Source organism: Haemorhous mexicanus, chromosome 1 (genome assembly GCF_027477595.1).
Source record: "Haemorhous mexicanus isolate bHaeMex1 chromosome 1, bHaeMex1.pri, whole genome shotgun sequence".
In the NCBI taxonomy this organism is placed as follows: domain Eukaryota; kingdom Metazoa; phylum Chordata; class Aves; order Passeriformes; family Fringillidae; genus Haemorhous; species Haemorhous mexicanus.
The window spans coordinates 84,573,737-84,600,486 of NC_082341.1; the positions used below are offsets into that span (position 1 = coordinate 84,573,737).

Here is a 26,750-nt window from a genome sequence, read left to right on the forward strand (position 1 = left end):
GGACATCAGATGTAAAGCAGAAGAACTGTTCTGTGACATGACCTGCATGCAGGACATGAGGAAATACTAAGAAAGTCTGCAGTGATACTAAATTGGGAGGAACTCCCTCAAGGGCAGAGATGCCCTACAGAGAGAATTTGAAAAATTAGAGAGATGGGCGATCACCAACTGTATGAATTTTAACAAGGCCAAGTGTTGGATTCTGCACCTGGGATGGGGCAATCCTGGATGCATGGACAGACTGGGGAATGAGATGTTAGAAAGCAGTGCCACAGAAAGGTGCCTGGGGGTCCTGGTTGATGAAATGTTGAACATGAGCCAGCAGTGCCCTGGCAGCCAGGAGGGCCAACCCTGTCCTGGGGTGCATCAGGCACAGCATCACCAGCTGGGCAAGGGAGGGGATTGTCCTGCTCTGCTCTGCACTGGGGCAGCCTCACCTCGAGTGCTGGGGGCAGTTCTGGGTGCCACAATGTAAGAAAGACATTAAACTATTAGGAGCATCCAAAGGAGGGCAGCAGAAATGGTGAAGGGCCTTGAGAGGAAGTCATTTGAGGAGCAGCTCAGGGCACTTGGTCTGTTCAGCCTGGAGGAGACTGAAGGGAGATCTCATTGCAGTCACAGCTCCCTTGTGAGGGGAAGTGGAGGGGCAGACACTGATCTCACCTCTGTGGTGACCAGTGACAGGACCTGAGAGAATGGCCCAAACTTGTGTCAAGGGAGGTTTAGGTTGAATGTTGGAAAAACGTTCTTTACCAAGAGGGTGACCAGGCCCCAGAACAGGCTCCCCAGGGAAGTGGTCACAGCACCAGCACCAGCCTGACTGAGTTCAAGCAGTCTTTGGACAACACTCTCAGGCACATGGTGTGACTCTTGGAGTGTCCTGTGCAGAGCCAAAAGTTGGACTTGATGATCCTGGTGGGTCCACTCCAACTCAGCACATTCTATGACATGACATCTTACAGGAGAAAGTCCCTGTCAAAACTCTTACCAAAATCCTTTTATCCTAAATTGTTAATTTGCAGATTGTTTAGAGGAGGTAAAACTAGAGCAATATTGAGAACAGAGGCTTTGGGCCTAGGAACTCAGGGATAGCTCACCTTAGCAATTGTGAAAGACTTGCACTGTGACACAACTTCAACTGGAGTAGCTTGCTTTCTGCAATTTAAATATCTGTCTTCCAGGAGATCCCCTTTGTAAGCTCCAGGCTTGCTTTCCATGATTTCTCCTGAGGAAAGTATTTTTCAATCTTGCATTGAAGGAAAACAGACAAGATGACAAACCCCTTAAGCTTAAAGTTCTTCAGGGAAAGCAGAATTAAAAGTTGTCTCAAAACACCCTGTATATGGAAAATTTTTGTAGCAGTGGAGCTGTAGCTGGTGAAGGTATGCAAGAGTTTCAGTGTGAATTAGTCATACCTCCAGCAGGTGTTTGTACAACTTCATACTCCGACATCCATGCACAGGGTGCTTGGAAAGGGACACCTTATACTTTCTGGAGGTTAGCAGCTTCATGAATCAGGCATATTGTTTTCCCAATACCTCTGAAGAGCAGAATTTTATAATACATATAATATAACAGAATCATGGAAACATTTAGTTTGGAAAAGACCTATGGAGATCTCTAGCCAAAATGCCTGCTTCAAGCATGGATCTGTTACTCAGCGCATTATGCAGCTGAGTCCCAAAAATTTGCCACCGTGGAGACTCCATTATTGCTGGGCAACCTACTCTAGTGCTTGCCTGCTTGCAGGGTTGGAAAATGTTCTTCCCTTCATCCAGCTGGGAACTTGCTTCCTGCAGTTTGCATCTACTACCTCTTGCTCTTTGTTCACCTCAGAGAAGTGGCTTCTTGCATCTTCTCTAATCCCTTCCCAGGTAATGCAGGACTGCTGTCAGCCCCCTCTCAGCCTTCTCTTCCCAGTCTAAGCAGAAGCTGCTCTCTCAGCCTCTTACTGCACATCATAGGCTCCTGACCCTGAATCCTCTTGGTGCCCCTGCAATTTGTCAAAATGGGCCATATTCTGGGGGGCCAAAACAGGACATAGTACTCTGGATGTCAACGCACAAGTGAGGGAAAGAATCACACTCCTTGACCAGCTGGCAATGCCTTTGCCAGTGCAGCCCAGTGTGTGGCTGGTCTTCCTTGAGCCCTTGAGATTCAAGGTGCAGTGCTGATCCCTCATAACTCCTGTCTTCCCAGGACTCCAAACTGTTTCCTGCAGTGCTGCCAGACAACCCCAGCCTGTCCTGGTCAGTTGGGTGGCTCCATTTGAATACAGGGTCTAATGCCTGTCACTGTCAAACTTCATGAAGTTCCTGTTGGCCCACTCCTTCAGCTTCTCCAGGTCCCTCTGAATGTGAGCCCTGCCCTCCAGGATATCTATCACTCCTCCCAGTTTGCTGGGATTATCATAAATTTTATTAATACATTGCAAAAGCATGTTTATTTAATAATCAAATAATTAAAACCTCATCCAGTATCATGCATTACCTGTGTTGTATTGTTACCATGCATTTTCAGAACTAAATGATCCTGGCATAAATGGTTAAATTTCTTTTAAGGATGGTCTACTTTCATTCCTGAGACACATGCTAATCCATGTCAGCATGGATTTTGTGCTGAAACTGAAGTCTTGGTTTTGTTGAGGAATATTTAGTAAAAGTCTGCAGATCTTGCTAATGCAAATGGCAAGTGAAGTACGCTTCTAAATCACCCAGGCAACTAGAATTGGTTCAGTTACATTTCACTGATTTGAGCCAAGAGGACCTGCAACATACTTCACATATTTCTGTTAGTGAACCACAAATAATTTAAAACACAGGAGGTCACTGAATAAGAAAATACAGGAATATTTGACAGCAGAAGATAATGAATGCTATGTGTGGTGGCAAACACTGGGTATAAAATGCAAAGTTTTCAGAGTTCGAGGAGTTATCTCTGAATTCCCATTGGGTGAAGCACAACTGCAATGAATATTTATTGCCACCTTATTTAGCAGCATGAACAAAAGGAACTGTTATAAATAAACAAACGCTATGACAGTTCCACTGCTGTTAGCTTGACGTTCTTGTATGCAGTCAGTCAAACCGAAAGACAAAGCAATCAGCGAAAAGACAAAGTCAAACATCCAAATTGCAGAGGTTCTATTTTTGTGTTAACTACCGTCATCACTGATTTGTCCATGACTTGTGTGAGGAAGCTGCTGGTGAAATTTGACAGGCGTCAGCATGGCATTTGCGTGCTTCCAAATTGAAATGAAGGCTTTTAATGTAAATTTACATGACTTGCTTAATGTTTCCTTAGCGCATGAGTAAAACTTTGAAGGGGATAACATTTACAAAGCTGAGCAACGTACACTTAAGAGGATGCAATTAAGTAGTCAGTAATGTGGGACACACTCACATGACAGAGGAAGGCTGTCTTTTTAACGTCTTGGTGACTCTCCCTACAGCACCTCACCTCCACCCTTAGATGTAAGGACGGAACCACCTCTACAGTGCAACTGTTCTGATAATAGCAGGTGACTCACTTCCAACCTATTTGTGCTCAGACCTAGTTTGAAAGCCACTTTATTCTTCAGAGCCAGGATAGCAAAGTTTAACTGTGTTGCTAACTTACACGAAAACCCACCAGTGTGTATTTAGTAACCCATCTGCTCTGCAAGCAGGAACTTGAGTCAGAGGCATACTGAACCCTTCGATTCAATCCAAGTAATATGCATCTTTGTGAAGTGTTTGCAAGGTCAGTATTTGACAACGAGACAGGATGCACATTGTCTAGGTAAGCTCAGAGGCTTGCTGCCCCCCTCATCCCAAAGCTGGCACTTTGTAGGGCAGTGCATGGTCTCAGTGTATGTGCACAGCCCTCTCTGCCCTCTCCTGTTCACTTAGATCAAGGCTACATCTTCCTCTCAGAAATGCACTGGGAAGGCTGGAAGAGCTAATATCCAGGAGTTTTACTTCAGCATTGCTACTGATTGTCATCCTCTGAAATGTATTTTCTGTAGCAGACTATTTGAGTTGGTGCTTCTCAGGGAGGGAAAACATAACTGGAAAATTATATTGTGCCAGCAGGTTGGTCTACTTAATTCTATGGTGTAGATCATAGCACAGTTTCAGAGGAACTCCTTCACCAGAAGTTACTGCATGGAAGAGACAAACTTTTCACTCTGACTCTATGCAAATGCTTCCTCATGATTTCAGCTAAGCTTTGGGATGCCTATGCATGCATCACATCTGCCTACGTGACACTGACAAGTAAATCCTCAGTGCGTCTGCCAAGCTCCACACCCAGGCATTCAGCTGGAAATCAGTTATCCTCTAAAAACTTCTCCAACAAAAAGTGTGCTCATAATCAACCACCTCACCGGCGTCATGTAAATTACCACGCTGATCATACTGCCAGTGTAAGATGAAGACACCTGTGGCTCCATGTGGGTGCCTGAAAATCTTGAAAGAGAAATAAATTAAAAAGTGGAAAAGAAAAACCATTTACTTTAAATTAATTCTTTAAACCCCAAAGCCAGTTAATTTGACACTATTTTTCTCTGTACAGGCAGCCTATCAAGAAGTTACTTCTCTCTACTGCAAGTTCCTATGGAATGGAAATTGCAAGCACATCGGAGCACTGGCCATCACAGCCATCACTGCTTGGCAGTTCTGACTCTCAGTGTCTTTCCAAATGAGTTTTCTAAAATTATATATACATATATGTTACATTGTCATATCACGTGTATTTGTCATATTAGAAGGGCTTTGTTCCAACCCTGATGTTCACTAAAGAAGTTTCATTTTAGGATCTTATGCACTGCTTTCGACAAGGATAATGAAACGAGTCTCTTTTTTTAACATAATACAGTATCACAGCACCAAATAAACAGACCATACCTATGATCTTTCTCTGGGCTCAGGACTGAAGTTTAAGCTGGAATGAAGGAGACATGCTCTGTTTGGGACAGAAAACAACCCGAGTTCAAGAGGTCTTTGACTGCTAAGGTTTCGATGGTTGAATTTTTAGGAGCAATTTCTAACAACACAGAAATACATAACCATATATAAATCATCAGTTCTGTTCTTTGTGGAAATCTGTCAGCATTTAGGCATTCAAGGACAGCTTTCTTCCCTTATCATAAACTTGCTTTTCTCAATGCCTGTATTCATTCAAATAGCTTCCTCAGTCTCAAAGAAGATCCTCCAAAAGGATATATTCTAAAGAAGCCAGGAAGTAACTTCCCAATACATCTTCACACCTCCCCAGATGATAGGTTCAAATTAATCATCTGTTCTGGGGACAGCAGATGGAAAATAATGTTCCTGATAAAATGGGTCTAATGAGAGCCGGAGGACCTGTGCTGACTGCTAATTTTGCAAGAAATCCTAAGGAGACTTTTGATTGGATAAATGGGGAATATTGAGGTTTGCTGTCTGTAAAAGAAATCCTCCCACTTTGCTGATTTTGAGGAACTTTGACCAAGCAGATGACTGTCCAATCTGTTTTTGTTTTGGCCTCCTGGAATTTAGAATCTGGGAATGACACTTGGGTTTATTTCTCAGTCACAGAAGAGACGTGACGGCCTGATTGGAGCTCCACAACACAGCTCCAAATCCTAACATCCTTCTTCTCAGCTGCCAGAAGGACAGAACATGGAAGAAGCTCTCACTTTCTGAGATACAAACAAAAAGGATCTTAGGTACCTGGAGCAGCTCTGCAATGAGTTCCTGCAGTATGTCCTACCTAAAATGCTTTTTCTGACGCTGTTCTGCCTCCCTCGGTTCATACCCTTCCATTATCAGCCTTTTTTTATTGTCATGTGTTTTACTTGCCCAGTTATATTTTCTCCAGACCATACTTTGTGTCTCTCTTCTCAGATCTTCCTCTTTTCCTTTCCCTCAAACACCTCTCCTTTCCCAACTTCTCCTTCGCTTTTCTTTTAGGCCTGTCTGTAGCAGAGAAAGTAGAACTTGTCTAGCATACAGCTAGACAAAACCCATGAACTAATTTTCCCTAAAATAGACAAAAATCTCTTTATAGATCTCTTAACTAACCACTCTCCTAGCCATCTCCCTCCCTCCCTCCCTCCCTCCCTACCTGCTCAGAAGCACAAAGCTTCTGCACTCCCTGCTGTCCCCTTTTTCCTGCAGGCCCCCAGCACAGGCTGCTCCTGCCATAAGCCATCGTCTCTTTAATAGCAGCAGGATTATTTTTGGTGCAGCAGGAACTTCATCCTGCCCTAGTTCATGCAGTGTACTTTGCCTTCTTTCCTCCTCGCACGAGTTGTTGCCGCAGCTTATCATCACACGCACTCTGCTCCCCTTCTGCTACAGCTTCAAAGCACTCCAGATTTTTTGATTTGCCTCTCTTACTGCTCCAAGACACTGAGTGATGCAGAGAACCTCCTACAGCCAGAAAGTAACTGTGATTTTTAGCGATGATGTTTGCTCTAACTATTTAAAGCACACTTAAGAAGACACATAATAAGTAGGTTTGAGGGAAGTGGTAGCAATCCACCCACTACGTTCCTTTTAGCTAACCCTTTAATTAAATATTAAAGATATGGTTCTCAGGAAGATTTAAAATAACCCACTGACAGAAAAAAAGAGACAGGTTAAAAATCAGCAGAAAATTAAATAATTCCCCCCCAAAAGACTTACCACACCTTCATGCTGTTTTTAACATTATTTTCCTGTGCTGATGAGGGAAGAGCTTTCCTGAAGGGAAATAACAAACCTTATGATTTCCAGTGCTAGATCACTCTCTATGTTCTCAGGGAGCCCTGCTAGGAATTACAAATAATTTGATGCTTAACTAAACATACCAGTTTCCTCTTCCACAAGGGAGAGCAAAGAAAGTTTATAAAAATTGAGAAAGTGAATTGCTTGAAATGTTATTCGTCACTCAAAAGACACATTCTGCTGCTGGATGCACAGAACTGATGTGCAGTTTGAGAGGAAAAGTACATCTATACACTGTTTATAGCCTTGTTTCCAAGCACAAAGCAGAGTGAGATAAATGGCAGCAAGATCTGGGCAGATTTGTGGTACTAAGCATTTCTCCTTGTAGCTGAGTTAAGGTACACCACAAAAGATCAAGAGAAGTGACTACTGATGGAGATCAGAAGTGCAAGAAACCAGGTTCTTGCAGTGCCCACAAAACTGCGTGGCTCTGACCTGCATATTCTTTTTGGTGAAGGCTTTGATTATTTTTCTCTCTATCTAGCTGACAAAACTCAACAGCCTCACTGAACAGCGTTTTTTCACCACCACTGCGAGAATATCTGCTCCGCTGCTTCTTCTCTTGTGTTTGAACTCCATTGTACTCCTTTTGTTCTTCTATGCTGCATGTGGTTTTAAATCAAACTCCAGACCCCCAAGCTCTCTGTACTGTCTCCAATGTTGCTGTAATACAACAGAAACTGGTCAACCACTTCGATTTGTTCTTGTGTTAGCCGTATAATGGAAAGTGCTTCCAATCACACACTGCCTTCCCCCTCCAAATCAGTCTTACAATCGATACTGTCCTAGTTTCAATTAAAATACCACCACAACAGATACATCTATATGGTGCTTAGAATCTCACAACAGAAAACCCATTACTTTGAATACAAAAGCTGGCCAAAATGATTGAATTCCCAAGGCAGCAGAAACGATACTGGTGATTTTATTCAGCACGTGTCCAATATGATTTTCCATTCAGAATCCACATTTTTTAATGCTTTTCTATACCATTCTTAACATTACCTTCAGCTTTTATGGAGTCCCTTAGAAAGTTGTTTTTTTTCAATTTGTTTACCAGAAAACTTAAATTTTAATGATTAAATAATAGGACATTTATATACATCAGTGGGTTTTCTCAGATACTGGGCTCTAAGTACATACAATGTCTATTGAGTAAAAATAAAAAAGAAAAATTCCAGTCATGCAAATCATCTTACGAACCATGTTCAATTTGACTTGAAAATTTTTACTCTGTTACTGGCATATCATTTCAAAATTAAACAGATAAAATTTTAAGGTTGCTTTGTCCATTTCCACTCATTTGTTTTGCTGCTTTGAAGAACTGACAGGCCACATGCTACTGCAGAAGGTACCGCCAGGGTAATCATTTTTCTGCTACCACAGACCAACCCCACTGAGCCCCGGTGTGGACATGTTTTAAAAAACCACCTAACCTTCAGCTAACTGCACTGGTTTATTTCTGAACAGCACATCACAATATCAGCACAGAGAGCACATTGTAACCGGTTGGGTGATTCCACTTAATAATTTTTCAACACTAGGACCTTTCAGCATTTTAATTCTGGTTTCATTTATGAATTAAAGGTCATATATAGAGCACAAATGAGGTCTAAATTTAGTCACAGCAGACCACAGTTCCACATAAAGACAAATCTTCAAGTTATGTTGACCTGCTAGGAGACAAAGATAAACAGCACAGCAAACATGTACCTGCAATGCACTGCTTCCCTATTAAATATTAACTGTTTCATTTACATTTAAATGAACTGAGCAGTAATGGATAGACTTTCCAGTACTGCTGTTTGGTGCTGCTGTCATGGAAAGAAGCTGAAGACAATGTGGGCTGTATGGGGGCAAATGATGCAATCTCAGCATCCGCTCAAGTGACTTCAATGATGACCATTCTCCAGTCTTGAAATATAATCCTACACAGCATTTTTTTTCTCTCCCTCTGTAAACACATCTGTTCATAAATAACTTAGATGTCTCCTTGACATTCATGGTATGTAACTGAAGCTGAAGTAGAAAAGGATGGGCGGTGTACAGCACTGAGGAGATGTCACAGTACTTTTGTTCAGCATTTCTGTCAAGTGCAGGTTGCTAACATCAGCCATCAGAGACGGGCGGGGTGACCCACCCATATTTTTCATGGGTCTTCACCAAACTCTTAAATGTTGCTTCAGCTTCCTTTCGACTGAATGACTTTTTTGATTTGCCAGCTTTTCTGCAGATACGGCCCTGCGCCAAACACAAAAAGAAAACCTTCATTAAAGATGTGAACACGCATCTGGAAACCACAGCTTAACTTTTCAACTCATCAGGACGAGAGACATTCACTTACGGGTTCCAGCAAGCATAGTCCCCGAACCTGAGCAGAAAAATGCATTATCAGAGATGATTTTAAATGATGTTCAGTGAACGGGTAAAAGGGCGTGGGGGGGGGGGGGGGGAATAAAAAAAAGAAAAAAGAAAGAAAGAAGGCATCTGCGGGGCTGTTCCTGCCCGGCGAGCCCCTGCCCTGGCGCGCTGCCCCGTGGCTGCTGCCGCGGCCGTGCCTCGGGGCTCGCCTCCCTCTCGGCTGCTCCCGGACACCCCCGGCATTCCGTGCTTGGCGTGAGGCCCCTCCTGCCCACCCCTGCTGGCCCTCCTGCCCCGCCGGGGGCAGCCCTGGCAGACAGCGACTGCCCGTGCCTCGCCCCCGCAGGGACACAAAGGTCACATCCACCCCGCGGGACACACTCCATCCTTCTTCCTGCCACCCACCCGTGAGAAACGAACAGCTCTGCCCTTTCTAAAAGAACGGCCTTAAACCGACTTGCTTCCATCTTAAATCTAAAGTTGTAATTTGTTTATTACCCTTCATGCCAAGTTTGATAATGAATGAAAATATACCCATTTACATATACTGTACTTTTATTACCCTGCTATTATTATATTACCTCTAACTGCACAGCTGTATGAAAATTCAAATTCTCGTTTGGCAGTAGAGACTTTTACTGAGTTATCAATATCTTACCTTATTTTTCACACTGGTCTGTGTCAATTACCAACCAAGAGATAAAAGTAAAAATTATAGCTGCAGATTAATACAATCTACACAATGAATCACTACACTACAATCACTCTACAACAATGAATACCTTTAAACAAAATAATTAAAATAAATACCTTTAAAGTATTTATGCCTACTGGATTTGTTACAAAATAGAAGTTTATTAAAGTCACTAGTCTAGTAATTTTAGTAATTGTTTCAGATTGCACTGAAAGCCTTTTTAACAATAAATTGTATCTGATGAGCAGATACCATATAACAGTGTTACAATTATTAAGAACCAAGTTAGTATGTTATCATTTTTCTGTTCAGCTTAGTATGTTCTCATTTTTTTCTGTTTTTTAGCTCAAAAATAATCTTTTGCTCCCCTGATTTTATTGTCAATTTGGAATTTAAACCAAAAAATTGGCATTTGCATTAGCATGCAACAAATACTGAGAAAATAGTCAGGTATATCGAGGGAAGAAAAGGGAGGAAATGGGAAAAAAGAAAACAAAACCTGTCCTCGGAGTATCGAATTTACTTTTACAGACTAGAATGAGTAAGATTAGTCTGCAGTGTGGACAAACAATTTCCTTCTAGAAAGCTGTCACAATATTGCAGAGGCTCTTTTGTGTTCAGCACTGCTCCTGTTACAGCAAAACTATGGGCACATGAAAGAAAAAGCGGTTTCCTACTCCTGTTTTAACAAATAATTTTTCAGTGCAGTTTGAGTGGTCTCTCAGAGCACACCTTAACCAAAGATTACGAACACCCTCCAATTTATACCTCCAATGGGTATAAATTGACTGTGATTCACTCACAGTCAATTTATACCCATTTGTTTTTCCCCAAAACCTCTGTTTTACCTGTCAGTGCTTTTCCTCACCTTTCTCCCTAGCTGCCATTTACAGACTAGAAATCTATTTCCTCTTTAAACCCCCTTGATAGATCAAACAGCAAGACACCTTCTACATCTCCACACAAATTCAGCAATTAATATGTCCCAAATAAGGATGATCTGAATGGTTCTCAACTGAGTCCTGATCATAAATTTTCTTAGAAAATCTCATTTTTAGTTGTGACAGATGGAATAATTAAATAAAGCTGGGTAACATATTTTTAAAATTTTATTCAATAATCATAATACATTATTATATCATATATAATTATCAATCATAATTATTCTGCAGCAGTATTTTTGTTGTTACAAAACATTGTGTAATTTCTTCCTAATCTGAGGTTTTGTTGGAAGCACACTCAGAGAAACACAGGAAAAGAAAAAACAAAGAGCAACAGAAGATTAAATCAGCACAGAAAATGCTGTCATCAAAATCTCACCGATGAAATACTTCTAAATTAAAAATAAACTTACTCTGCTGCTTAATTTCTGGATTAGATCCATTTGTCATCTCCCGTGTTTTGCACATTATTTTTTATCCTTTAAGGCTTTGATACCTTTCTAAATTATAAGCATAGCACTAGGACAGTATGATTCACATCTCACTCAGCTTTTACAAAGTAATAATACTAAGCTGTACCTAGAAGTAGGACCTTTGCATTGTGAACAGCTCATGTTTAGTGTTGATTATGTACAGCTTTCAAAGCAGGAATGTAAGAATTCTCTGGTGTCGTAATGATGTGGTAAGGATCATCACATCATGCAAAATGTTACTGGAGCCATATCAGATGAAAGGAGCATCATTTCATGAGTTTAATCTGAATCCTTTCTTTTATTAATGCAACAGATCATTAAATCCACTTCCACTCTGGTACCATATACAGGTTGTATGTGAACTGCACCATCAAAGGCCAGCTAATTCTACCCTGCTGCAGTCCATGTATTTCTATGCTTATACAGGAACCATGGGTGGCATGGTCAGCACTGTCTCTTATTAACCAATATCCTGTCAGCTGTTTATAATCTGGATAAAATTTAACCTCCTAGACTGAAAGTTTCCCTATTTGGTGCCTCAAGTAAACCTGGGGTAAAAAGAAAGAAGGCTGGAATTTCAGTTGACCAACTTCAGATGTTTTCAAGCCTATACTTGGGTGGTATCTACTGTCCTTTAGTTTTTTAAACTACTGATTAAATCTACTGATTTAGATAAAAATCTACTGATTTTTATTTTTTTGCCATTCCCAAATAATTCTTCCCAAATTTAAGTAAAAAAAGTCATTTTGGATGCAATTATAGAAGAAAGTGTCAAATGTTTTACTGGGCACCGCTACCAGCCCTGACTACAGTTTATTTTCAGCCTGCTACTTAAACATGCAGTCATTTTAACTCTGGGCAGGAGCCTGAGAGCTGCTGCATTCTGTAAGCATGGCAGCGATGGTAAATACAGTATGTAAATATGTGCTGTCCACAGCTCTGTCAGGCACAACCGCATTTTGACCAATCCCCAAACCACATGTGTCACTACTGCCCGGGTAAGGAATACAGATCATTTGCATGGCCAGCGTTTTTTGATGTGTCCAGCACCACATCAAGGAAAGATATCAAACTGTTATCTGAACAAGATCAAAACATTCCACAAGAGCTTAAAAACAACGGCAAAACCCCAAGAAAGCCTTTCATAAAGATATCACGGTCGACTTCAGCTCTGAGAAGTCGCACCAGGAGCTTATTTAAATACTTGCAATACTTTCAGACGCTCGCAGAGCGCCTTTCATAAAGGGATAACGGAAAACCTAATTAAAGAGTTGGAGAGAACGTTTCAGATTTTGCCATCTGCTGTGACTTCATGTACTTATCAAGATATAATTTTAACAAGCTAGAAACATATGAAAGGTGAAAGCAATGCCACAGCACCCAACTGGTTTTTATGCAGCCGCGCTGAAGCGCAGGGGGACATGTGCTGCGCTCAGCCTCCTCCCTCGCTCGTGCTCCTGCTGCGGCCAGCCTGCGTGGCACAGCCAGCAATCGCATGCCTCTCACCCAGGCTTTGCCCAAACCAATGAGCCTGCACAAATAGCTGATAAGCATCCAGTCTATAACCCTGAGAACAGTGGGCAGAAAGACCTCCTGGAACACGATCTGCTGTGGGCAGCCTTCTCAGGACCCTGGCCATACCAAGGGACCAACCACTCCCTCCTGCCATGCTCTGCAAAAGACCCAAGGTGAATCTCATGTATGATTTGTCCCCCTGTCCTGGTTTCAGTTGTAATAGAGCTCATTTTCTTTCTAGTAGAAGTGGTGGTTTGGATTCAGCATGAGAATGATGTTGATAACACCCTGATGTTTTAGTTGATGCTAAGCAATGCTCACACTAAGCCAAAGATTTTTCACAGTGCCTTGTACTCTACCAGTGAGCAGGCGCACAAGAAGCCAAGAGGGAACATGGCCAGGACAGCGAGCTGAATTGCCAAAGGGATGTTCCACATCACAGAACATCATGCCCAGTATATTAACTGGGGAGAGTTGGCTGGGAGGGGCCAGTCACTGCTTTGGGATGGGGCTGGGAATCTGTCAATGGCTGGTGAGTAAAGGTATTGTGCATCAGTAGGTTTTCTTGTGTTGTTTTTTGTCTCTCTGTCTTTAATTACAATTTTTTGTTATTATTATAATTATTAGTATATTTTACTTAGTTTCAATCATCAAACTCCTTATCTCAATCCACAAATTTTTACTCTTTTTTCTGATTCTCCTCCCCAGACATGGGATGAGGTGAGGGAGTGACTGTGTAGCATTCGGTTGGCAGCTGAGGTTAAAACATGACACATTCACATCTATGGACCTCTCTTGGCAAATCTGGCAGCTTCTCTTCTTCCAAGTGATGCCACAGTAGTCTCTGTGAACACATCTCCCCTTCATAATGCTCTGTGACACTGAAGCATATCCTCAAAAATATCTAACTCAACAACTATGAGCTCTTTAAAATTTGTCAGTACCACTGTCAGCAATGTGCCATGTCAATTCTTCCCCAGCATCACCAGATCACAAAGTAGTCCAAAGACAGAGTTACATCCTGTACAAAAACCAAATATGAAGCCTGAAACTCTTGAGCCCACTATGACCATATATTTACCCACAGCTGGCCTATGGTGTAATGAAAAGCAGTCTTGCCATTTCTTCTGGTCCTTTCAGAGTCAGGACAGCCTCAAGAGGATTTCTCTGGGCAAACAGAGTTCCCTCTCTTGTCAAATAAATTATAGTAGCTCCCAGATCCAAACCCAATGATTTTAGGACAGTACCAGGTGTGCTTCCATGTGTGTCCTGTTGGCATTCCCTAGAAGGAGGGGACTGTGTAACAGAGGTCAACCTTTCACAGGATCATGCAATCACCAAAAGAACTACCTGGAAGGGACCTGTGGTGGTCTCCAAGTGCAGCTTAAACACTTGGAGCTGAACTGCCAACACAGGCCAGCTGTGGCACCACACAGCCAGGTCCTGAACCCTTCAAGGTTGTGCTCAGTCTACTCCTGATGCCACTCCCTGCTTTGTTAGGTCCCAAATTTTCAGAGCTTTAGTGTACACAGCCATGAGCCCTTACAGGGCTGATATTATTGTGGAAACAACAATAAGCACAGTAAGCTCCTGTGCTGTGGATCTCTGAGGTGTCATAGCAAACCTTCAGTCACGTCCAGGTGTTTTACGTGGACTAGCTAACAAAAAGCTGTGTAAATTTCCAGTAGTGCACAGCTAAGACACTCAGAAGCAGGCAAACCTTCATGTTGTTAGCACAGCTCTTAACACAATCTCTTCAGCCCTGTGTACTTTCATTAGTCCTGGCAATGCAAATAACTCCAGGTTGGTCTCCCAAGGGCAAATCGCACAAGACTTCTGCACGTGGAGCTAACCTTGGCCCATCATGTAAGCCAGCAAAAGGACACATGGATGGCTGCAGTTCCCTTTTCTGCCTCCATCTCTTAACAGATCTCTACAGCAGGTTCTGCTGACCCAACCCTAGGTAAATGTCAAGAGATGGAAAATAAGCAGAGAGAGAGAAGCACACAAAAGACTGCAGAGAGTCACTATGCCAGGCACAGCATCTACGGCAATCCCTTCATGGACAGAAAGATGATCCACCATGATATGCCCATTTTCCAAGTCTGTTGTGCCAGGTTTCTCCATGTATGACACAAAATCCATGGATTTCTTAAATATTGAAGCACGCTATGAGTTTCCAGTGTATAACATGCTCCATAATGTGCCAGTGACTAATGGCTTTGGGCCCCAACTATTCTACGCAAACACACTCAAACATTTTCTGATAAGGAACAGAGGCACTCAGCGCTCAAGCCTGAAACAGCCTTATCCTAGAATATTTAAGCAAGCTTTCAGAGGAAAATATTTCCACTGGCTTTAGAGACGCATTCAAAAGCAGAGCGATGCTGAAGTGAGTACTGTCATGCTCTCAGTGCAGTGATTGCAATGTGTCACAACACCGCTGTTAGAGCGCAATATACACAGTCTCTCCCCCCAATTACATGGTTTATAATTTTTTTCCTTCATGTACTGATGAGGCACAGTTAATCACGTCTCAAAAACTGCACACAATTTATATTGCACTGTATATGATTATTAGCTACAGCTAAAGTAAAGTGGTATAGAAAGTGATACAGACAAATACTCATAATGCTGCAGCATAAGTGAATTAAAACAAGGAGGTTTTCCTGTAAATGTGTAATTTCCAAAGCAGTACTTCCATGCCTTTTTCGGTCTCCTTTTTAAGAATAATCCATAAGAGAAGCGAAAACATAGCAAGTTCTGGCTTTAAAGCGTCCTATAAATTGTGCCTTCTGGGAGCATAAATGTTCTTTGTCCAGGAAAAAGAAATTTGAGTTGCAGCTGAGTAATTATTCATGCTCATTTGTCTGTGCCAGTAGCCTGGTGCCAGTAGCTCTTAATCGATACAAACACTTACAGCCCCAGTCTCTGTCTGACAGCTACAGAGCGCTGTGCTGCTCTCCCTCACCTCTCCCAAGTCAGCACCGAGCTGGCAGCTTGATTTCAGCACAGATGAGGGTTAAGAAACTCCCTCCCTGCATTTTATGGGTGGGACAAAGTCTCTGCTTTGGCAAAAGAATAAGAAAATTTGGGTGGCTGGCTACATTATTGGTGACTCAAGCATCTCCAGGGCTGAAGGTATGACAACAGAGTGGGCTCCTGCCAAAAGAGACAGTCCCTGTTCCTTGCCACCAGAAGGGCTCTTGCTAGTCTAGGTGACAGAGGGATGTTTTCTCAGCTGTGTATTCTGTCTTCTGTCTTTTGCTGAGCTCCCTCGACTACCTACATGTGGAACCAGGCACTGGCAGAGTTCCTGAGGGCCAGTCCAGGTGAGAAGGCTGGGAACATGACAGCAACTCTGCATAAGCCCATAGGTCCTCCACATCAGGAACCTGAAGCTACCCCAGTCAAACATAGTCATGGGCGTGAACCCAACCAAAGCAAAGCCAACCCAACCATCCTTTGTGACAGGCTGTAAAGACAAAGGCACCACAGCAATGCCTATCTTCACATTCCCCTAAGTTTTACAATGCTAAAACAAAAAAAAACCCAAGAGCAAAACAGTAGTAAAAAACAGGTTGCCTCTGGGAACATCTAATCGAGTTAAAACTAAATTTAGTAAGATCAGAGTCACAAGTGGATGTGCTTTTCTACTGCTATTTATATGACTGTGCCAATCTCTTGACTGCAGTGTGTTTCATACTGATGCACATGGACATCTACTCAGAGAGCCCTCTGAGTGCTTCAAGCACATATCCTCAAATGACCTTTGGGTCATTTATAAGTTTGTCTGTACTTTACGTGTGGGAAAGAGGAATATAGTGAAGTTATATGACTGCACCTGAAGTCAGTGGCAAAACCTGGAAGGTAAACTCAGATCACCTTTTCTCAGGCTAAGTGCTTCAACATCCTCTCACAAATAATTATAGAACACTTCAATGACATGTATATTTTAATGGAAATAATATTATCAAATACACAGAAAATTTAATATTTCTAGAAATTAATAGAAAATTTGAAAAACTAATAACATCAATTTCTTCTGTTTCATGATGCTTCGGTTTTTTCACGGACATGTATTATGGAAACAAGTCCTTCTTACTGCAGCTGGGGGCTTGTTACCATTTGTAGAACAAGCTTAGAAACAGGAAAAATACCAAGTCATTCCACAGCTCATAAAGCCTGACTATGATAAGCATCTGAGCTCTGGGCCATTTCATAACACAGGCTTATGTCTTCCTTCCTCGGGTTTATTTTCACTCATCTTTGAATGCAGGTTTGGGATTATAGCTGACTTGTATCTCTATCAAGGAGTCACTGCAGAAGTTCCATGGGCTTTGCAGAGCCTGTGCAGCAAAGAATTAAATCAATGAGAATCATCGATTTTAACAAAGCAAATGCACAAGATCGTGAAGCAGATAAAAAGACATTTTCCAAGGACAGACTCTGCATGTGCACGAGGCAGGCATGCATCTGCCACGCATGGTTGAGGATGGACATGCCTGATGTATCCTTCCTCAGTGTGACTTTGAATGGGAATGAGGCGAATCAGACTGGCACCTTGATCCTGTTTCAGAAGAAGAATCACCTGACTATCTGAAGTGTGGTGCCCACTTACCTGTTCTGTGCACACCGGCAAGGACTACAAATTCACTTTCATCAAAGCACACCTACGCTTCTCCCTAGCTCGGGCACTTTCCCCAGTGCAGTGCTTATTTCACTGCAAGCCAGGTTAGGTAACAGTATCACATCCTTCTTGTAAAGCTTGTCCTGAGACTTCCAGGATCTACTCAGTTACTGCTGTTTCCAGATGGAGTTAAAGGCCAACACTGTGTAATGCTCAGCAGCCTCCAGAAATGACTTTTGGAGTACAACACAGACCAGACCCCGCACTTTCAAAAAATACAATGATATCCATGAGAAACCTGCTATTCCATTTACAAGTGCAACAACTGGATCCTGTGCACCTTACAATTAAGACACATTTTGAGCCATTCAGCCAGCATAACTACCACAGCATCTGAGGTTCTCCCTGTTTAACTGCAGAGGAATTGCACCCAGCAATCCTCCCACCGCCCATCTCCCTTTGCACTGAATGTCAGCATTACCTTTTTTGGCATTCACAGGAGAAAACTGGAAACTGCCTGTGAAGGACTGAATACGTCAAGGAAAAGAAGAGCCCTTCACTGACTCTCTCACCAGCCCAAAGGAGCTGAGATGGGAAAAAGAAACGCAGTAAATATAATGTTACTTAACCAGCGTCCCACTTTGTGAGAGCAGATGCCCACAGGGGGACATGCCATGGATCATGCCTGGCAATCAGACTCCCAGGATATAAGGAGCTGAATTACTGTGGAGTTACAAATCTTCAATCTGGAAGTATCCGGTCATGCATGGAAATCCCTGGGCATTGTGTGGATGCTAGGAAATCTGTGTATTTTCAAGGCTAGCCTGTAAAAGGAAGAGTAAATCTTCCTCACAATAGAAAGTGGGTTATTTAGGTTACTCCTTCAGGACATCACCCTTTGTGACTAGGCTTTCTGCATTCAAAAAAATACAATTTTCAGTGAAGTATCTAACAAAGCACGCCAATGGTACATGGTTCTCTCTGGCTGAACACTCACACTGAAGAAAATGAGCACTTCTTATATAATTCAGGGAAGAAGAATCTTGCTCTTTTCAGCAAATTCAATTTTCTCAAAAAATCCAAAGCCACAATTCTTTCAAATTTTTATTCAGGAGATCAGCTAAGTCTTGCCAAGAAGAACAGAAGCGTGTTTTAAAATTAGTAATTTGGCTTAATTTAGGGATTTAGTTTATTTGATAACTCTTTTAACTGTAATAGGGATAGTTGAAAGTATTTTAAAATTTTCATTTTTATACTTTGAAGGAGAAAAATGGAGATTATGTTCCCTCTGCATTTTAAAAGAATTAAACCAACCTCCTATTTCAATGAGTTGGAATCCTTGTGTCTTCATTCCTCTCAGCAGAATATATTTGCATAATAATAGTGGATGGTCAGAACACCAATATATCAGAGTACACATGAACAATTATTTTTTCTAGCCCATTTGCCAGGCCCAGCATCTCAATACATATGCTCCCACTTAAACTTCAGCTTCCAATCCTACGTTTTTCAAATGAAATGAAGGAGACATCTTAGAAGGCAAATAGATCTGATTTTCCTCTGTAGACAAACAATATTCTGTTATCTCTTTGGCCCAGCATTTATAGCTTTTTACGGGAAACAAGTCCCCTAACACAGTCTTGGTCTCCTCTGTCATCCTTGTACATGAGTCGATGTTTTTCACCTCTGGACCTAAAGCAACATTTTCCCTCTTGAGGATAACCATAATCACTTGCTCAGGCAACTAATCAAAAGCAAAAAGTAAAACAATTGAATTTTTTAAGGGCTAATAGGATACAATGTCTCCAAATAATTCAGAGACCACTGTGCTCTCTGTACATTTCTGCAGCCTTTGAGATTAGCTGATTTATTCATGGCTACACTCCTCAAACCCAGCATGTGGAGTATGAAAACCCATGGATCTGCAATTAATTTCTGCTATACATATTTGAAAGACCTGGAGTCTGCTGACCTCCTGGACACTGTGCAAGTCCCATCTGCTATCTGCTCACTCACACTTTTGTTTGAAAGGATGAAGAGGGAGTAATTTAGACTATGATTAACAGCTACCTTCTGTAGCTGTTTGTCATAGAACAAGCCCATTTCTGCTGTTTCAATCTGGTAAAACTCAGCTGAGATATTAAAATCTTTAAAATGGAAAGATAAATCCGTTCAATAGCCATACGAGGCGCACAGCATTTGAAGCAAACAAACAGGGCCCCACTGAGGTATTCCTAATGCTGCAATGTGAGGGATCAAAGACATCAACAACTTTTATTTGAGTTCAGGAACTTTTCTGATACAAAATTAAAGCTTAACTATAAACTATCTTTTGGTTTTTATCTAAATTCTTATATAAAAGCCCACAACAGCAACAATACTCAGAACTAGGGGTACCCCGTTCCTATTGTAATATGTCCTGGCAAAATTTCTATGTTTCTTCCATTCCCTGCAAGAATCCTGGAAAATTTTTTATGTTCCTCCTATTCACTGGAAGAACAAGGGAGTACTTCCCTCAAACGAAGACCTTTCTTCATGACAATCTGCAGAGCTGACAATTACCTGACAGCTGCCTTTGTCTGGCAGTCCAGTCCCCAGCCTCCATGGACAGAACAAGGGACTTGTAAAAAAGAGGACAAGGCATCTACTGGTCAGCACTACTGCAAGCTTACATCTGAAATCCCCAAGGCATCAGGTGTAGGCATCAGGCTCTGTTGTTGCTCTCAAAAAAAGAAAAAAACCAAAACCCTGATGCATTACTTGGACACTGGTGTATATAGCTTTGTCCTCTTTTAAGCATCCACCAAACCATTCTGTCCAGTGAGAAACAAGATATCTAATAGAAGACACAAAACCCTCTCTTACTTTTGGACAAAGCTGGCTCCTTTTCCTTTGGGACCACATCATCTACCATGTTTTCAAAGGAGAGAGACGACTCCTCCCTGAAACATGGGCACTGGTCTCATCTGTATGCATTGTCACCCAAGGAGAGCCATGATGAACCTCCTGCTGTGACCTGGTACCATTCCTCCTTCCTTCCTTCCTTCCATTATTGATATTATTGTGACAATGACACCATTATCTGGAAGTGGAGAGCAACTGACTAATTGTTAAACCTCCCTCTGAAATTATCAATAAATCATTTTTAAAGGGCTAAGAAGGAGTAACACTCCATGGCCCGCCTCCACAGCCTGGACAGGCACAGAGAGAGGCAAGGGAAGCTCTGCCTAGACAGACCCGTGGAACAGTTGCCTCCAGGACGATAAACAACTGGTATTTAAATTATTTCATTAGCATCACCCCACCTCCCTGGCTGGCAACTGTTTCGCTGGTTCAGCAGGGCCAAGCTCTTGCCTGTGATGACAGGAGCCAGCGAGCAGCTGACTGTGCAGGAAGCAAGTACAAAGTCATCCCTTTAAAAGCAAGGCTACAGTTGAGTTAAGGACAACACCAAGTTTTTTAAAATAGGATTCTGGATCCCAGACAGATAAACAGTCTTTGGCCTTTGATGTACTGAGAATTCCCCTCAAGATACTGACTAGAGCTGTGTGAATAATTGATTTTCTCAGCTGAATAGCTGAAGCAACCAACCAAACAAACCCCAACTTGTTTGTTAATTAACATTTTTTCCTTGAAAACTGAGGGGAAAAAAAAGTTAAATTTGGGGCTGTTGAATTGTTATATTCAAACAAAAGTCACCTCTCTTTCATTCTGAACATTTTTATTTACAGACAAAAAAAAATCTAAAAAAACAATGCTAGATTCATGATGGGAAGCTAGGGTGTGCATCCCATAAAGTAGGGTATCTCTCAAGCAAGGCCACCTGAGGTGTATGGTTCCTGCTTGGCAAAATCAGAGAAACAGCCACCCTGCTTTAAAATCCAAGCCCTGGGAGATATGCTCAGGTGTGGGAACTTTGACACAGGTTTTGCCACTTACAAGTGCAATGCTGAAAAGTAACAGAAAAGTGCTAACTCTTAATTTCTCTGTTACACATTTAAGTTTCTATACAGACACAACTCCTGAGTGACATCCCATGAGATGTCAGAATGACTTATCTCAATTTTTCTTCTACTCTGTGAAAAAGTCTGTGAAATCCATGAAAAAACTTTTGAGTTTGTCAAGAATCTTAACCGTCTGAAAATGTATTTTCAATGTTACTTTTATCTGCTTTTGGATTGCTTTGTCAAAAAACAGAAGGTCATACATACAGTTACTACTAGCTCTACCAGGAGACCAAGAAGTGCTGTTTCTCTTAGAAGAACCAGCAGAGAATGACAGTGCCACAGCTGGCTCAGCAAAATGGGACTGATGAGAAATGTCTAATGAAATGAGCCACCTTGGTTCCATCCCCTGAATGCCCCAAGGAGGAAGGTGTGCCAGCAGAACGCTCAGCCCTGCCCACTCACACTGGCACCCATGCCAGCCAGGCGCACTCTTGGATGCGTCACAGGCTGGAGTATTCACGGTGACTTCATGCTAAATCACTGCTGGGAACCAGAGACATTTCTCTGGAAGGTCCCTTTGACTCACTGGTGGCAGCAGTGCCCCATCTCCCCCTCAGCCCAATGGCTGCTGCCATTTGCTCAGGCAAGTTCATTCTGAGGCGATGGAGAATGGACCTCACCCTTCCAGCCTTGCTGATGAACTGCATCGTGAATATTTCATACTATTGCAGGTAGCTTACAGAAATGACACAATTAACCTGGCAACAGCCATGGCTATTTGTTTGGGACAGCTCCTTGCAGGCACCAAGGCTGCCCACGGCATGGCAGGAGTCACCCAAACCCGGCCACACAGCGCTGGGGAATGCAGCACCTCAGCCCTTGATGCTCCGTCGGCTCCATCTTTATTTTTAAAAACTAACCAGTCTAAAGTGGATCACCTGTAAAATGAAACAGGGATAGGGGAGCGCCTGCTGTATTTTGAGCCCTATTATGCAATGGAGTGGGGATTACATAACGAGGGGAGTGCAATTACAGAAATGTGGCTCCCATGACACAGAGCCCAGCTAAGGTGACAGGCCAGCAAACCCATTACAGGCAACATCTCTCTAACCCAGAAAATAAATGTATTGACTGTACTGCCTAATAACCTTTCCACTTGGATTGAACAATCTCAGAGGTTGACACGTGCCATGTTATATCAATTTAACTACTAAGTTACTGTCAGCAGTTTATTTCTGCCCTTTTTTTAAAATCCCAGTTCTCTTTCTGTCATAATTGACTTTGCAAACTTCTGGAAGAATGTTATTGAAACTCTTGATTTTTAAATGTGTTTTTTAATGATGCACACATAAACATCCTCTGGTAATCAAAAATTGCTACGACTTTCTGGAAATCTCTTAAGTGGTTTAGGGAAGAAAATTGTCAGATTATATAGCTGAGAAATTATTACTAATAAAACAATACAGTGCTTCTATTCACTGAGCCATCTTATGATCCCAATAAATATTCATTGAACCCCTTTAACATTCCACACCTCAGAAAGAGGTTGAATTGTTACAAAATGAGAGAATTTAGCATGGTCCTTCTAAATTCTTGTAACAAATAAAAAGAATTCTCTAAAAAGTGACAGGTTAACAAACAGTGTAATGCAGTAAGAGCAGCTACAGAATTTCAACATACCTCAGCCTCTGTGTTAATTAAAACTTTTTTTTTTCTTCTTGACATATTTTTTTTTTATATCCCAAGGTGACCTAGGAAACTTGACCTCTTGAAATGAAGTACAGAGAAAAATACTATCTGATTTAAAAAAAAAGGAGCAGTAGGCCCAAACCAAATAGGTTAAAGGGAGGACATGCCACTTATAAAAGAGCCTGTTGAAAAATCAAAATTAATTTAAGTCTTAAAAAAACCAAACCTTTACTTCTGCTCAGGCAAGCAGTTCTACTGAAGCAACAGGAGTAACCTCATTTTTAAGCAAATAAAAAGTATATTATTATTTACTCTTTCCCCACCTCCTTGCCAAGATATAAATTTAAGTTACTTAGTATAATTTACTGACAGACACGGAGCTGCGCAGGTCCCCCGAGTTCAAGGGCATTCACGAACAGGAAAACCACCCTGTCACAGCCATGTGTGCACTGCCCACTATAATACAAAGGGTAATATAAGGCATAAAGAACTACTGCCTACCAGCAATATTCGCCCATTTATTAAAAACGGCTTATGAAATATTTCTCTACTACGGATATTCTGCAGGAGAAAAAGGGGGGGGGGGGAAAGCAAATTGCAGCGATTTAGGTCAGACGAGAACCTCTGCCGGGAGAGCCGATCACTTCCTTTGAAGAGAGCTGGCAGGAACGGTCTGGCGGCTGCAGCTGCAGCACCTAGCCCAAATTACTTGTTCCTTTCGGGCCGGACGATTTGAAACCTGTACAAGTTTGCCAGCAGCTCGGGCAGCGACTCCCGGCGTGACCCCGCGGCACACCTCAGCGCAGTGTGCCAAGCCCCGAAGCCGGGGTCGCCCCTCGTCCCCGGAGGGATGCTATGCGGGACAGCACAGACAAAGACCTGGGGGCAGCAGCTCCAGCGTCGCGCCCTCCGCCAGCGGCAGCACTGCACGCAAGGGACCAGCGAGTATGGCCGACTGCTTGGTGAAGGGCAGGAGGCACCAATCCCAAACCCCACTGGAGCCCGGAGAGCCCCCTTTTGCTGTGGGGCGCAGGAGGTGCCCATCAGGGGTAACGAGCACGATATCTTGGTGTGCCACAGGCGGCAGAGCCAGGCACAGGGACAAAAGCCGGGCGGGAGGACGCGATGGATGCATGTGCTCCTCGTCCCTCCAAGCCTGCCCCGCACCTCTGCCGCACCTGCCGGAGAAGGGGCCCCAGAGCCAAACACGTGTGTCCCTGCCTTTGCCCCACCGGTGACACCAGGTACTCGGGGAGGCCCGGGCCTGGTGGCGGACAGCCACGGGCTGGCACCTTTGGGGTCCCCACCCGAACACCGCTCAGCCCCGCACCCCGAGCGATGGATGCGTGTGCTCCTCCCGAGCAGGGAGCCCTACCTGCCCCTTGACCAGGCTGGCGGCGAACTGCCTCATGACGGCCTCCACGGTGTAGGCGCTGGACCAGCCGCGGGGGGTGAGCAGCTCCATGCAGATGGCCCCGCCATCCAGGACGTAGCCGTTCTCCAGGCGGGGGCTAAGCACCCTCATGAAGGGCGGCGAGAAAGGGAAGTTGTCGGGGAAGGTGAGGTTGAGCAGGATGTACTCCGTGTTGGTCTCCTTCATGTCCTGCCACAGCACCGAGTCCTTGTCCACCTGGTGCAGCTTCACGTTCCAGTCGAAGAGGCTCTCGTCCACCAGCTCCACCGAGATGAAGCGGTCGCTGAGCCGCGCGATGTCCTGCAGCTCCTTCATCAGCCGCCGGGTCCGCACCTGCGTGCAGTGCTGCTGCCGGCCCGCGGGCACCAGCGCCGCCGGCCCCGACCCGCACCCGGGGCCGGAGCCGGGGCCGGGCCGCTGCGCCGCCTCCTTGCCGGCGCCGGGCTCCCTGCCCAGCTCCCGGGGCTTCTCCCGGCCGACTCCCGAGCGCGCCTGCTGCGGCGGCTGCTTGGCCGGCTCCGGCGCCTTCTTGTTCTTGTGGCCCCCGGGGCTGCCCTCGCTGCTGCTACTGCTGCAGCCGCCCCCGGGGGGGCCCTGCGGCTGCGGCTTGTTGCTGCTGTTCTTCTGGTTGCCTCTGCCGCGGAGCGAGGAGCCCTGCTGGCTGCTGCTGCGGTGGTGGTGGTGCTTGGGGTCCTCCGTGTCCCGGCTGTGCAGCCGGATCAGCCCGATTTTCCGCAGCAGAGTGGCCATGTTGTGCGCGGCTCTGCGATCCCTCCCGCCTCTGAGCACCGGTGGGGCTCTAGTGTGGTTGTAATCAATTTAAAGCCCGGCTTGATGGGTGTGCTGTTGGCGGGAGGGCGGCGAAGCGCCTCTCCGCCGGTCCGGGGCGCGGAGAGGCGGCGGTGCCGCCGCGGTGCCGGAGGATGTGCGGCCGCCGCTCAAACGCCTCCCCTGCCTAGAGCTGCGGCGGGAAGCATTGCCGCAGCGGGGCTGCTCCCGCGGACATCACGGCCCCGCCGCCGTGGCCATGATCCCGTGAAAAGGAAGGCGGAGGAGGGTGGTGGTGGGGGGGGGAAAGGTAGGAAGGAAAAAAAAAAAAAAATCCCCCAGCCTCCCGCACGGGAGAGCCCACTCCCTCCCCCCGCACAGCGGCGGCGAAACCGCCTGCGCTGCAGATGGCTTCCCCGGCACCTTCGGATCGCGCTCGGCCGAGCCAATCCCCGGCGGCTCCCGGCGGGCCGGGCCCCGCGCCGCTCCGGGCGCCTCCCCCCGAGGCGGGCGGGGGGGTCGGAGCCCGCCCGCGCAGCCCCCGCCGTGCCCGCGCCGGCCCGCGGCGCGCTCGGCCCTTTGTTCGGGGAGAGGGGCCGCCCGCCCGGGCAGCGCCGCCACAGCCCCGCCGCGCCCCCCGCGCGCCTGGCGGCACCGCCGCTGCGGGGCTCGGCGGGGCGGCGGCCGGCGTTCTCTCTGTCCCGCTCCGCCCCGCGCTGCGGCAGCGGCCCCGCCGGCCGGGCGGGCCGGGGGCGGTGACGGCGGGGAGGGGCGCCGGGACAGACCCGCGGGTGCGTGGGCAGGTGTTGCACACTTACGTGTGTGTGTGCGCGCGTGTCGGCGCCCACACGGCCGCGAAACGACGCCGCGGCAGCTCCGCGCACGTGTGTGCGCACGGACAGAGCCCGCAGCTAACGCAGAGACACAACAGCTCTGTGGTCATATGGATACATGCATGGACGATGGCATCTAAGTGCATGTGCGTCTATAGTTACGCCTACCTGCTTAAACACGAGTAATCATATATGTAATGTTTATAAAAATCGATATGTAAACGTGGTTAAAAACACTTGTAACTGAATAACGTGTATGTGTGAATACGTGTGTGTGTGTGAATAAGCGTGTGTGTGTGTGTGATGCACATTTTGGTATTTGTTGTGTTGGGAATGATGGGACAATCTTGATTTCTTCAGTATAGCAGATATACATATCCCATCCCTCCCCTCCAGACCAAGTAGGTCTGTCCTCCTGGGACTCTGTGTAGCACAGGAAGGAGCAGGTGATTCCCAAAATCTCTGTTCCCATCATCTTCTTTACCTTCAGAGACTGGAAAAGAAAAAAAAAAAAAAAAAATTACAAGAAATGCTTTGAATTGAGGAACAGTGAAGGCAGGGCCCAAAGTGTGATTACAACAGTTGTGCGGAGGATGTAAAGCAATAAGCAGTGTGTGCACATAGCAGCATTATATTCCATAACACATTTCCCAGTGGAGGATCTGGAGGTGGATCTCTTCTTGCTCCCTGAAGACTCTGTAGGGCAATGTCAGGAGATACTGGCAGAGTTGAACTGTGTATGATAGCCACTGCT

General features: G+C 44.6%; 1 protein-coding gene across 2 annotated transcripts; it reads right to left on the bottom strand.

The window, feature by feature from the left end:
- Positions 1-7,640: 7,640 nt before the first annotated feature.
- On the bottom strand, positions 7,641-25,626 carry UBE2QL1 (ubiquitin conjugating enzyme E2 Q family like 1). 2 transcript variants are annotated; one of them, XM_059855155.1, is made up of 2 exons: positions 24,357-25,617; positions 7,641-8,972 (listed from the first exon to the last, which is right to left on the bottom strand). In XM_059855155.1, the coding sequence occupies exons 1-2, from the start codon at positions 25,143-25,145 to the stop codon at positions 8,841-8,843; spliced, it is 921 nt and encodes a 306-aa protein (XP_059711138.1). In that variant the 5' UTR covers positions 25,146-25,617; the 3' UTR covers positions 7,641-8,840. The 2 variants fall into 2 exon arrangements, with proteins under 2 accessions (XP_059711138.1, XP_059711148.1); XM_059855165.1 differs by lacking the exon at positions 7,641-8,972 and adding an exon at positions 9,214-17,064 and having other exon boundaries at positions 24,357-25,626.
- Between the last annotated feature and the right edge of the window lie 1,124 nt (positions 25,627-26,750).